The 14,653-nt window shown below is 40.5% G+C and overlaps 1 protein-coding gene across 1 annotated transcript in view; it reads left to right on the top strand.

Annotated features, from left to right (window-relative positions):
* The window catches only part of LOC129773836 (uncharacterized), a 71,464-nt gene extending 57,980 nt beyond the window's left edge, over positions 1-13,484 (top strand). The window contains exons 13-14 of the mRNA XM_055777491.1: positions 12,962-13,122; positions 13,178-13,484. Coding sequence (XP_055633466.1) covers positions 12,962-13,122; positions 13,178-13,365 — 349 coding nt within the window. The 3' untranslated portion in view covers positions 13,366-13,484. The remainder of the gene's footprint in view (positions 1-12,961; positions 13,123-13,177) is intronic.
* Positions 13,485-14,653: the final 1,169 nt, after the last annotated feature.

Raw genomic sequence — 14,653 nt, 5'->3', positions numbered from 1 at the left:
CTGACATCGAACTGCTCGAGGAAGCCTTTGAACTCCCGAGATAGAAATACGGAAGCGTTGTCGCTTATGATCACTTCCGGGATAGAAAACCGGAAGAACCATTGCTCCTTTAAAATTTGACACAACGAATGACTGCTGATGTTTCTGACTGGAGTCAGCATTATCCACTTACTAAAGAGATCAATCGTTACCAGTATGTATTGGTTTCCCCGTTTACTTCTTGGCAAAGGTCCAATAAAATCGGTTGCAATAATTTGCCAGGGGTGGGTGGTGATTCTTTGGTCACCCATAGTGGGGACCGTGGGCACACAAGAAGCTTTTACTTCCTTGCATGTTGAGCATGCATTCACATATTCTCTGACGTCTCGTGACATCCTTGGCCAATAGAATTTTAATTTAATTCTTGCTAATGTTTTTTGGAAGCCTAAATGCATTGCCTGATCGTGACATTCATTTAAAACATTTCTCCCTTTATCTGGAGAAACTACAATTTTCCATTCAAATCTGTAATCGTATGGATGGTTTGGTGTAGATACAAATTTGTACAATATGTCCTGTTCTACACGGAAATCAGCGTATTCATCTGGCTGCTCAAGAACTTTCTGCTTCATGCTCTCATACCACGTCGAGTCTGGCTCGTTTGACACTACAGCAACGCAGCGTGATAACGCATCGGGGACAACATTTTCTCTCCCCTTCCGGTGTACGATGGTCATGTCGTATTGCTGTAGAGTCAAACTCCACCTGCTACAACGTGATGAGGTTTTCCATTTGGTGTGGAGCATATGTGTTAAGGCCGATGAATCAGTGATTAGGGTGAAGTGAGATCCTTCGATATATCCACGAAACGCTTCGATAGACAAGAGAGCCGCAAGGGTCTCCTTTTCACACGCGTGGTAGTTCTTTTGGGGTGTGGTAAGTTTGTGTGAGAAGTATGCAATCACCCGCTCTTGTTCATCTAATGTTTGTGTCAATACCCCGGCTACCGCAATATCCGAAGCATCAGTTTGTATAACAAATTCCTGGCTAAAATCTGGACTAACCAATAATGGTGGGGAAATAAGTTTCTCTTTGATTTGGCAGAAGGCTTCTTCCGCATCATCGTTCCATCCCAAAATTTTGCTTTTGGTTTTAAGCAAATCTGTAAGTGGTGCAGTGACACCACTAAAATCGTTAATGAAACGGCGATAATAGTTTGCCATTCCTAGGAACCTACGTAGTTTCGTCACTGTAGTCGGACGTTCATATTCGACAATCGGTCGAACTTTGTCCGGGTTCACTTTTATTCCATCCGTGGATAGAAGGTATCCTAGAAATGGCAACTCTTTGACTCCGAATCGTGATTTTTCCAAATTTATAGATAAATTCGCTTTCTCTAGACGCTTGCAATCTCACAAAGCAACCGCAAGTGTTCCTCGAACATTTCGTTTACCACGACGATGTCGTCTAGGTAAACGAACACGTTCGGCTCCAATTCACGTGTCCCAAGACCTGGTCCATCAGTCTCGACAAAGTGGCGAGACTGTTGACCAAGCCAAACGGTAAACGCGTGAATTGGAACATCCCTCTGCCCTGAATGCTAAATGCTGTGTATCGTCGTGAGTTTTTTTCCAAAGCGATCTGAAGGAAAGCTTCTGACAAATCGATCGTACTCAGGTAGTTGGCTTTTGGCAACTGACCTAAAATACGACCAGGATGGGGCAGAGGGTAGGCGTCCTTGACAGTGCGTTCATTGATTTTTCTCGCGTCTAGACACAAACGAATCTTTTCAGAAGGCTTGATTACGGGTACTACATTTAATGACCATTCAGAGTGGCATCTCTCTAATATTCCTAACTTAAGCATACGATTCAATTCTTCTATCACTTTTTCTCTAATCTTTGGTGACATCATATACGGATACTGTCGTGCCGGAGGACTGTTTTTCCATTGCTCTTGGATCTCTATCGAGTGTTTCAATAGAGGGGTAATGGATAAAGAATCTAGTGTGGCCACTTTGAAAGAGTTTTTCACTTCAGCGAGCCTACGTGATTCTTCAGAGGAAAGTATGGACACAGTCTCAGGTGTCCTTAAGCGGTCCTCATAATCGTGAACCGCGACAACATTTTGAATTTGGGGAAAAATTTTGAAACGTGACCAAAAATTCATCCCCAACAAACAATCTAATAATAAATTTTTCACTACAATGGTAGGAACAACTTTAATTTTTCCATTAAATTGGAAGGGTAAATGTATTTCTCCTAATATGTCGAGAAAATTACCATTCGCTGTTCGTAACTTTATCGGTTGGGCTGGGTTCCTTAACTTAGCTCGAGGTAAACGCGAAAACAACAAATCACTAATTAAGGTGTGGTTACTACCGGAATCAAGTAACCCCTTTACACGTATACCATGGATACTGACCTGCGCAAAAGGTCGATTATCTTCCGAATTGGGCAACATGATTTGTAAAATTTGAGGTACACTGTTGGAATATAGATTTTGGTTCACAAAATTCGGAAATTGGAACTAACAAATTTGAATTTACGCAGAATCCGTCGACGGCTGGCGCTTTTCGTTCGCCTGGAGACCGTTTTTTCGACAGTACGGACAGTGCTGCGAATCGAATCCTTTGAATCCGCAGACGTAGCAGATCAATCCTACGATTGAACGACATTCTTCAATGTGGTGGGATGATTGACGGCAATTCAGACATACATTTACTGAAGGTGGGTTGTATCCTGCGACCAAATATTCCAGCGTACGCGACGGTTTGGCTGGACCTTCTCTTGGGTTTTCAGAGTTTTTTTTTGTGATTTGTAACTGGTTTCTTCATTGTTTCGTGATTTGATACAAAAGTTTGTGGTGATTTCGAAGTCCTTTCAGACTTAGTAGATTTCCAACTGTCAGTTTTGGGCTGATAAGCACTTCGATTAATCGAGTTCATTTTTGTTGTGGGTGGGTTCTTTTGGGTTATTAAATTCACTGATTTTTCTGTACCAAACATCTTGTGATACAATGAAAAATTTGACGCATCAATAATATGACCTGCTTCAATAAGCTGAGGGATATCATAAATCGGCTGCTATAACAGAGCCTTTTTGTAGTCTATACGTAAATTCCTTTTTAATATATCAAGTTTTTCTCGCTCATCCATTGAGACTATCATGGATCGAAACATTTTTTCCATATCGAAATAATATTCTTGGAAAGACTCACTTCTTTGCTGGCGTCTCTGATATATTCGAGAACGTACCAACGTGTCAAGTTCCGGATGTACAAAGGACTTCCGTAACTCGTACATCAAATGATTCCAGTTGAGCAATCTACCACCGGATCGCATAGATAAATACCAACTAGCAGCTGGTCCGGTGAACAGATGAAACGCTGAATCAAAAAGTTCCTCATCGGAAACCCGTTCGGAGAGAGCTAGCTGTTGTACAAGGGATAAAAATTCATTGAGCTTCAACCCCTGATCCGTTCCTGAATATTTCTCTATATTCAATTGAGAAACTGGTAATGTTCGATGAAGCGTGGTAGCACGCGCATTATCTGTTGAGGAATTCACCGAAAATCTGGAAGGGTTGGCCTGAAGGTTAGTAGGTTGCCAAATGAAACTGTTCACAGGTAACGCATTATTTGGTACATATGATTGAATTGAGCTACGCGCAGAATAAGGATAATTTTCATTCCCTCTCGTTTGTTCGCATCGAGATGGTTCATAACATTTGTTCACGAATGAACTGTGGATGTTCATTCTGGAGTAGGGTAATTCGTTGGTTTGATGAACGTGGTGAATAGTAGGGGTGGATATGTTTTTTGAAGGAAAATTCAAATGAAAACCATCTAAATGTCCGGAAGTTGTCGGATGAATGGAAGTAGACACTATCGGAATATTGAGACACGGTAATCGTGTCAACTATGGAAGAAAACGAAACTTTAGGAATTGTCCCGGTGTACATGCTAATTGAAGTGGATGGATTGGTGTTAGTGTAAACCGTATTCGAAAGACAGTGTGACGATGTTACCACACTACTTTGAACCGTTCGTAAGCAAGAATTGTTGCTATATTTTCTAGATTGGTTGAGTTCGCTCTCTAATGCCAATAAAGCGTCTCGAATATTGTTCATATCGGTTTGCTCAGGCGACTTGTCTAACACACCTAGTCGTCGTAGGCAATCAATCATATCTAATTCTGCTGTATTACACTGGAGTTCCTTTAGCGGTTCCCTATTTCCATCTGTCGGATCCTGTACACTACACACACCCATCACTTCAACATTCTCATCATCATTTGATTCAACATTTCCACGGACACCTTCTTCGGAATTTCTTTCCTGCGATACTTCAATAACAGTTGTATTAGTGTCATCACTTCCGAAATATCTATTTAGATACCCAATCACTTTCAACAACAATCGTTCAGCGTTTTGTTTCACAACGTCACTCGCATTATCACTTAACACCCTCAATCTGTTCGCCAAATGTAACAATACCGATAAAATTTTCGGGGCTTTCTGATTACCCGACAAAGCGAATTCAGCATCCGAAATCTTCAGCTGACAAATATCCAATTCTTTTACCGCATCGTTTATCAACATTTTCGTCACTATTCCCTGCTCTCTTTCCTGTCTGAAAGCATCTCGAATTATTCGTCTTCGTCTAGTCATCGACGTATCTCCTGAAAGAATAATATTACGCATACCAAGTTCATGATCCAACTCATCACCATCCAAAAAATCTACTCTCATTTTCAAATAGAAATCCTGCACATTATCTACAGTAAATCTGTTTTCTGACTCCATCGTATTTTCTACTATTGAGTTCTAACTGCAATTAATCGCTGGTGTATTTCACAAATGTAGTGGTGAGAAACACTGACAATCCAATCTCAAGCACAAAGTAATCGTTAACAGTAGGTTACGTATAGCAATCGCTAGTAATTTATTTTCACGGCGTTTTCAACAGACAATTCTCACGCGATCGGTTTTTCGAAGCAAAGATTCTAACAGAATCCGTTGATCAAAGTTAAACTTCAAGAATAGTTATCGTACTTATGTATGTCGAGTCGAATGACAATTTAAGTCTCGAGTCTCCCGTAGGCCCGGTGAAAATATTCTAACAGAATGTTAGAATATTTTCTGTGTTTTTCGAGGATCGCCAATTGATTATTGGATTACTCCATAACCGCCCAGCTTAGCTCACCTCTATCTAATTTATCTCAGGGTCGGCTTCCGAACTACGGGGGACTCCCTGTACCGCGGACGACACTGTCACAACCAAGAGAGAAGACCAATAGGGCTGGTTCGAAATGAAAGCTATGTAAAAGAACTGGTAATTGGTTTACGATTTACAAATTTTTATTTTAATAGTTTATTCGTTGCGGCGCCGTTCGTCGACCGTTGGGGCCCTTCGATGACACGTGGTTTGTGTAACGGAGAGAGAGAGGAGGGTCTGTAGCACGTACCTTCTTCGTGGTTTCGATTACGGGTTGATTCGCTAGCGAATTATCGGATCCGTGGCAGAACTTGTTATATCTGTTGTACTCAAATTGCGCACGGGCGGCTGGAGGTACGTAATCCGGGGGCACGCTTGGAAACAACGTGGCGTGAACCGGAACGTCCCTGTTTTCTTAATCACACGCCCAGGAGTATAACACTCACTTTTCTATAATTTTTCACTATCTTTAAATAGGTGTTGGTCGCTTCCAAACTCCAGCTAAAGTGCCCGAGGCCTTTTTCATTTCCCTCCACGAAACCTTAATCCTTCTTCCTTTTTCCGTCTACTCTCCTCTCTCAATCTTTCCTCTCCCAAATATTCCTCTATCTCATTCCTTCCTCTCTCTCTCTCCTACTTCCGGAACACCATCAGCTTGCCCACCGATGTTACTCAAGGGGGCTTTCGATCGTGGCAAATTACAAAGTTGAGTTAGTACAATATACACTTAAACTAATGTTAGTTATTACAATTAACAATTCATACAAAAAAATTACATTTAACGACAATCTTATTAATGAACCAGCCAACAATAAACAAAACAAACGATTTACTTAAAGACTATTTTTGAACGATTACTACATTTAATTGAACAAAAATTGAACTGCCCTCCCTGTTGCGTCATTGGTCGGTAACATTTCTTCCTCCGATTTTGCAATTCTAGCCTTCGGTTGTTTGGGGACAGGTTTTCGATCATCCACGGTATTACCGCTCTTCTGGTTTCGATCGTTCTGATCCTGATCCTTCAGCCATAGCTTACAATTCCTTTTCTTGTGGCCAACCTTCTGGCAATGATGACACACCACGCTCTTGGTTTTCCCGTCCGCTTTCAACACAGTTGGATCCGCTGATGAAGATTCATTTCGCTTCAGAACTTCGTTGATGATCTTATTCTTCACGATTTCCAGCGTAAGTTCTTCTTCAGATCGGTTCTCCAGAGTCGTTGTCAGCGCGTCAAAGGAACTGGGTAAGCTTCGGAAGACCAGGATCACTTGAAGATCACTATCCAGTTTCGTACCGGCGATCGAAAGCTTCTCAAACATATCTTCGAATTTCTGTAGATGCTCTTCGATGACGTCGCCTTCGTGATACTTCAGATCACAGATTCGTTTCAAGAGATGCACTTTTGAAGTTAACGATTTCTTCTCATGTTGCTTCTTGAGATTTTCCCACACGGCTTTGGCAGTTGTTATATTCCGGATGTGACCGTGTTGGCTCCGGCTGAGGAGTAACCCAATCGTCGCACGAGCTCGTTGATCACCATCTTCCCATGCAGCAATCACAACAGCATTCGACTGATCAGCAGCCAGCTCCGGTTTCGTCCCAGGAACTACATACTTCCACAAGCCTTCCCGAACGAGTAGGAATTCAACGTCTAGCTTCCAAGAATCGTAGTTCTCGTTGGTTAACTTGACGATTCCGATCCTCTCCATCTTTTCCATTCTTCATAAAACGCAGGCCCATAACCTGTTGAGCGTATTAAGTAGAAATAAAAGACGTCTGGTCGAGTTGAGAGAAAAAATTGGAATAAAATTTTATTTGACTACTTCTAATATAACAGAGTACTACGATGAACAAACAACTGTTGCGATGCTGTTACAGTAATGTTAGTTACAAGTTGCTATGCTTCCATCACTTAGAAATGTTTATTCCCCCTAAACCTCCACATGCCAAATTCAGTTCCGTGTGCTTGATTAGTTCTTGAGTTATGCAGAAATTTGTGTTTCATTTGTCCCCTCTTAGAGAGGAGGGAGGGGTCTCAACTATCATGAAAACCTTCCCCGGCCCCAAAAACCCCTACAATCCAATGTTCATGTCGATCGGTTCAGTAGTTTCCGAGTCCATAAGAATCCGACAGACAGACAGACGGACAGAAATACATTTTTATATAAGTTAAGTAGTTAAACGAATTTCGGATTAATAAACTGAACGAATTGAAGTGTCGATCAAGACTGAATTTTCTTTATTGCAAATTTTTACAGAGGCCTCATTATTATTATAAACTGTTAAACTTTTTATTATTGCGTGCATTCTGGGTGCCGTTGGGCGCTGGGTTCGTGGTCAGCTTGTTAGAATGTGTGTCAACGCTCGTTTGTTTGGTTCACATCGTGTGGCGTCGTTTGTTTTACGTCTAGTACTGCATTCATTTTCTAATGACTCTTGGTCAACGTTGGTAGACCGCAGCCTAACATTTGGATAATTAGCCCCTGGACTATATGAATTGTGGTCCCAGGCTGGCTTATTGGGTTTTCGTATGGCTATAACTCGCCTCAAGTCGCGTGGAACAATGTTTAGCTCTTGAAATTTATTGAGCAAGTTCAGCATACGTCTTTTGACAGAATCGTATAGATTTTTCAATATATTAAACTTTATCTTGTCCACTCCAGGATCCGAGTTATTACACGAAAGAAGGGCAAAGGGCACTGGATTCGCTCGAATCTTCCTTTTGATGGCAGCGATAACCCTCGGGATTCGAGCAGATCTCGGAGACCTGTGGCCACCTTAGCGAATATTTGACCTTTTTTTCTCGGTCTAAGACCCTTTTCACGGTCCGCCAGCGATTGAAATGTCTTTTTGCTACATTTGCGCATCACGAATACACTGCCACTTCGTCATGGTGCAACTGTCAAACTAAGGAAATCGGCTTCTTTTACTCCCAGCCTATTATGATATGAATTATAAACCAAAGCATTTTATGCACAGGTGAAATGGGAACCTTATTTGTAGGGTGGTGTAAGTATTATCACGCATACGGTGATGAACGCAGTGGTGTTTTTATGTGCTTATGGGGTTCTTTGATTTGAAAAAGGCAAACTAAACAAAATTATAGGAGGTTGTGTCCAAAACACGACCGCATTGTAGGACAACGCTGTAGTTCAATTCAAGTCGCTTGTTTATAACGGTGGATATTATTTTCTAATGCTACGAAAATGTTGAAATAACCATTCTACCAGTTCGGTCGCCCTGAAATGTTTTTTTTTATTGTAGAAAAATCATTTGACGATAATTGTTTGATGATTACTTCTTGTGCTCGCAGAACAATACATGCTCGAGATAAGCGCAGTTGTCTTCCTTGGTGGAGAAAGTTATGCTACTGGCAAGCGAAACCAAATCACATACAACATTTCAGAACGACATTTACTTTCTTGGTGACTAAATAAACGAAATAAACTCTATCTGTTAATCTCAACAACCTCGAAAAGAGCAGCACTACTTCATTACTTCATTATGCCTCAAGATTAGCGCAAATGCAATCCTAGTCGAAAGCAGTTTTGCGACTGGCACACGAGCCCAAATAAATTAATAACTTAATATAACTTATTGAATAACTTGGTATTCCTCAAATATTTTGTTGGTGCACAACCTTAACACCAGCTTCACCATAGCGTTAGTAGCGAAGATGCACTATTTTTACGTACGGGTTATGAAGCACGCACATACGCATACAAATATCCATATACGATGGCTTGACGCAACTAAATATACACACACTTATTTCCGTTTTGCGCTCTTCTCAACAGAAGCCGTTTCTGTTAATATTGCCAGTCTGATTAGCTTAGCTGTCATCCTTTGTGGCAAAATTCCTGAATATTTATTTTCTTGGTGTGCAGATGATAGCCTAGCTTGATGATTGCCCACACAATTGTGTAGCTTAGTACCTTAATGCAATGGCGTCAGCTTTATGCAATGATTGCAACGCCAGAGACATCAGCGAGTGAGTAATTTGGTCGCGTCCACAGCTCAATCCGATACGAAGACATGTGATGACGCAAAACAAGGAAAAACAAGCGATATCCATTGCTTTGAATACAGAACGATACTGAAAGTTTGCCTTCCTTCCTTGCTTGATACTTTAAACTTCTTCAGTTCATTCGCCAAAAGGCCCTTGGAAAACTTTACTTTATCCAAAATATTACTCCTCCACCCCCATTGCCTTGAGAAAGACATTGCATCCCTCGCCGTCCATTCAAATGTGCACACTACACCGATTCAGTACCGGCCGATAAAAAAAGTTTCATAGGCTTCCCGATTGCATTCAAACTATCCGGTCGGTCAACAATCGGACGTTCGGTTAATCAGTACTGGCTAGTAGAGATGGGCAAACCGTTCACGAACGGTATGAAAGAACTAGTTCGCCGAAAAGAGTGAACTTTTTCAAAAAACGATAGTTCTTCCCACGAACTGATTGCGAGCGAACGGTTTGTGAACGAACTGATTCCTAAAGAACGGTTTTCGAGAGCGAACTGATTGAGAGTGAACTGTTTGTGAACGAACTGTTTGCGAGTGAACTGTATGGGAAAGAACTGATTGAGAGTAAACTGTTTGTGAACGAACTGTTTGCGAGTGAACTGTTTGGGAACGAACTATTCGAAAACGAAGTGTTTGCGGGCGAACTGTTTGCGAACGAACGAGTACAGCCGAACTGATTTGCGCTGGACGGAAAAGATAAATATAACGAGAACGCTTGTAAGAAAAAATAAAACGATATTGTCATTTATGAGCAAAATGCATCTAACGCAGGGTTTATTTTGTTATTGTATACTCATTTTTGGGTCAAACTATGTATTTTCAATTTCTTGTATTCTTTCTAGTAACATTCATATCCTGATTATCAGAAAAAATCTGGGGGAAGCTGAGGCGATTCATGAATTAGGTAAACATAAAATCATATAGTGAGGGCAAGTTGAGAAAAAGTTTTTTCGTTGCTTTCAATCCATTGTTTGGCCTATTGCGTATACGTGTTATCGTGATTGTTTGTATGATTGATTGTTAGTGAAAATCGCTGCTGAATTTTTTCTCTGAATGAACATTATGAAATATGATCATACATGGAACCTGTGTGTTGTTCAAACAGAAAATATGAAAAATTGCACATATTTCGTGCGCATCAAATTATTACATATACTTTTGTCGGCCGATAAACATATTTTCACACACAGTTTGTAATTTGTCAGCTGGGGGCGCCTCGTGGCACACACAAAACTCTCTTTATTTAGCCTCAGGGTCGGCAATCGTAATGGACTACGCGATCAAGGAACTACCTGCACGAGCAATCACGCTACTTTTCACCCACTTCCTTAGCCTACATTCACCTTCGTTCCGGGACTCTGGGCCAGGGCAGTGTGGCGACTCACAGCGGCTGTTCCAGCCTTGATTTCGAGGATCTGTTTTATTAACCCTCGCGAATTATCGCTTTAATCGCGAGCACTCGCGAAATCGCACCATCAAACTTCTTTCTCGAAACCGCCTTTATTCACGCGGATATTCGCGGTTACTTCTCTCTTTTCGCGACACAACCGTTCGGTACAAATGATTCTTTTGAAGTCTTGGTTCTTACGTTTCTGGGCATTCCCCTCAGGTCCTGTATATACCCCCTAGGCCCGTACTTAGGTACTAGGTAACCGTCGACCTTCGTCCATAAAATTAGTGCCACCTAGTGGCCGGTGCCGATGTCTTCGGGCATGGAGAGTGTAGCATCGTCTCGGCGTTGTGAGTGTGGCATGAAGCGGTGAGCCATCACGCTTATCCAAGCTCTGATATTTCCCATTTAAAGTTTTCATATTCATTATTCGACACAAAACGCGCTAGTTTTGTGCATCTCACCCATGCACTTACACCAACAGTTACAAGTTTGCGACTTTTAAAGGAGAAGCAGCTTATCTTTCCCTACTAAATTTCAAAAATATAAATTCCATACGTACACTATCCAATCCAACGATATCAATTAATAGCTGTCTATGTATGTTGGGTTCCAGCTAACATTCTATGTTGTTTCTAATACCGCTGAACGAAAAAGCGAAGGAACGGTTCAAAAGAACTGAATACTTAGATGAACGGTTATTGACTGAACCGTTCATCAAAGTGAACTGTTTTGCCCATCTCTACTGGCTAGCATCGATCTACGCACACACGACGACTGTTTATCGGCCAATTGGCGATCTAACGCAAAACGTAAACGATCGGTGAGACATCTGGGTTTTGTTTTTGAACTAAGAAAATGATGCTAATGTAACCTAAAACTCAAAAAACAAATCACGTATATTTTACTTCCGGGCTTTCCAAGGTAGTTCTCACATGCAGGAATCGTGCATTTTTCTACTTGTGTTTGATTGTGCTCTCGAATTTCGTTCTTTAATTCAACCATTGTCAACATTTTTATAGTTTTCACTACTGAAAGAGGTAAATAAATAACATGTTATAAATAAAATTGCGCAGAATTAAATTTCTTACAAACTCATCGCAATCAAATAATCTTTTATGATTATAACATTGTAATTTATGGAAAGAACTACAAACCTTCCATAAGCTCACATGGCAAAATTTTAAACCATCATCACTTTCACCGCAGCGCCGCCTAGGTGTAGATTTGTACGTTAGATCGCCAATAGTTCAATTCGCTCTTTATTCGCTCTCAACTTGCTCTGAATTTTGGCATCCGACATACATGCCATGCGAATCGCTGAGAATGGAATGCACCCAATGCTCTCTGATTCTCTTTTTTGATTTTCCTTCACCGTTCTCTTCGTCGTTGTAAAACACAAATTAAATACAGTCTTTCGAGAATATTCGGCCGACAGTTGGCTAGTTTGCGCAATCTTTACCGACCCGAGTGTTTGGTTGACTCGGTGTGCGCACTAGCAACCCAACCCGACCAAACTATCGGCTGAAAATAATCTGTAGTGTGCGGGGACTCTTAATGAAAGACGTAGTTCTACGTCAAAAATCTAATTCTGGAACATACAATTGTGCATGGTTTATGAACTCTATTTAATACGACAATACGTTGCAAACGTTTCGTCTTTCCGAAAACGCAAAACGTCTATCTTCAAATAAGCTTTCTTCCGTTTCTTCCGCATTGTTTTCATATACTGCATATACTGCTCATATATGTTGTAGGTAAAAGGGAAAATTCAATGAGACTGGTAACACGCCACTCTTCGGATTAACATAATGTTTTTAGTTCAATGAAATTTGGATGGATTGTCAACAGGAAGCACACTTCCATGCTTCCGTTATTCGGCTCGTATTCTTTAAAATTGAAAAAGGTTATCTCACCAGACTCTAGACATTCTAACAGAACGTTGCAATTACTACATTGTTGACAACGCCGGTTATCTATGTGCTAATACTGTTTTCAAGTACACGAGTGAGTTAAGTTTGTGACACTTGCTATTTTCTGAAGCAAATGCTGTTGGTCTCGTTTTGAAACTTCATAAGTTCCAAATATAGGAATCTGTACAAGAAATGTGGAGGAGCAAAATGTACAAACGAAAAATTTTAATTATGATTTTTATAAAAAAAAACCGAAATTTTAAGTTAGCAATTGTCTTTATTATCATTATTTGCTGCATTGAGTTATGGTTATTTTTTGAAGGGCTTAACCAATTGGAAATTTGATGTTACTGTTTTTTAAACCCTATATTATATCGTTAGCAATACCAGTAATATAATTCAAAACAATAACATGAATTTTCATATATTTCAGGCAACATGATGTACCTAACATGACTTATGAGCCAACAATAGAAGGAGGAACAAAATCCAGCATTATGAACACTCAAAGTAATCCGCATCTCAGTGAAAATGGTGAGAAAATTATCAGCGTGAGCGGGAAGAAAAAATGTTCTCATTGTCAAAATGAATTAGGTACCCCCATCTTATTTCTATATGGTTCGAGTTGCTAATTTCTATCTTGTTTCAGGACGTGGTGCAGCTATGGTAATCGAAAGTTTAGGTTTGTTATATCATATTGACTGTTTCAAATGTTGCGTGTGTCATACACGGTTAGGGGATGGGTTCAAGGGTACTGACGTTCGAGTGCGCAAATATAAGCTACATTGCCAAAACTGCTTTTCTAGCGAGGATGGGGTTAAATTCAGTTGTGTGTAAAACACGGATGATCACTTTTTGTATATACATATATAGTTGAATTCATACTTTGTAATTGTTATTTTTGTTAATAAGTGATGGATTTATTTAAACTTGAATAAAAACGAATATTACAGCGATTTGATGTATTTGAAAGAATGCTCACATAATTTACTACTTGCGTATCACCAATCATTTAATTTTTTTTTTGGCTAATCCTTCGGGGTGTACCGGGTATAGAAATCTTTTTTATACAATGTAGTATTTCAAAAGAGATTGGATCCTGTTCGGAATATTTCGCCATGAAACCCGATCCATGGCTACACCAATTCTTGCCAAGTTCTGTTTCACCCGGTCCAATATTTTCGGTCACTGAGCACCTCTTCTCTTGTTGTCCCCATCGAATTCGGTACGAACATCATCTTTGCGGGAATCCTATTCGGCAATGACTTCAGTGACTTTCTGGTAGCTGAGTTCGCTGTAGAGTTCTGTCAGTTTGTGACTTCATCCTCCTTCTCAAAGCTCCGTTTCTCTGTTATCGACGTTCGAAAACACCAAATGTATGCATGTCATCATCAATGACTCGTACCCGTCAAATATTATCGGTCGTATCCGAGATTTGTACATGATACACTTCGTACGGGGTCATAGTAAGCATGATTTCCGTTGATTATGCGGCTTCGAATTTCAGCAGAGAAACTGACTTGACTCGTTAAAAATCGTCCCTCGCATCTTAAAGACAGCTTCCCACAAAATACCTTCCAACGCCACGTTGAAGAGCAGACAGGAGAGCCCATCGCTATGGCGAAGTCCCCTGTGAGTCTCAAACGATCCCGATAGGTCGTCTTCAATCCGCACTCTGCGCTCCACACCACCGTTCATCGTTGCCTGAACCAGTCTTATCAGTTTTCGGAGAAAGCCGTTCTCGTCTATAATTCGCCATAGCTGTCGTTGTGTCATATATGGCTTATATGGCTTTGAAGTCGATGAAGATTTCGTGTGTAGAGTTGGTAGCGGAAAAGGGGGGAATTTGGACCACCTAAGCAAATCGCCTAATATTTCCAAACCAATAAGGTCTAAATAAAAAATGTCACATTGTATACTGAGCTACACATGTTTTCTCTCAATAAATAATGTTTAATCATTATATAAAGCTTCAATCTACCAAATATATCATAAAATAAAAGAGATAATTTTTGGACATTAAAATTTGATGCGGGGTGATTTGGACCGTCTGTGGGGTGATTTGGTCCAGTGTGTGTTTCATCGAAAAAAAACATACTTATGTTTACGTAAAGTATTTTGGGAT

Source organism: Toxorhynchites rutilus, chromosome 3, assembly GCF_029784135.1.
Source record: "Toxorhynchites rutilus septentrionalis strain SRP chromosome 3, ASM2978413v1, whole genome shotgun sequence".
In the NCBI taxonomy this organism is placed as follows: domain Eukaryota; kingdom Metazoa; phylum Arthropoda; class Insecta; order Diptera; family Culicidae; genus Toxorhynchites; species Toxorhynchites rutilus.
The sequence above is the reverse complement of the archived record's forward strand: the minus strand, read 5'-3'. Positions and strand labels throughout refer to the sequence as shown.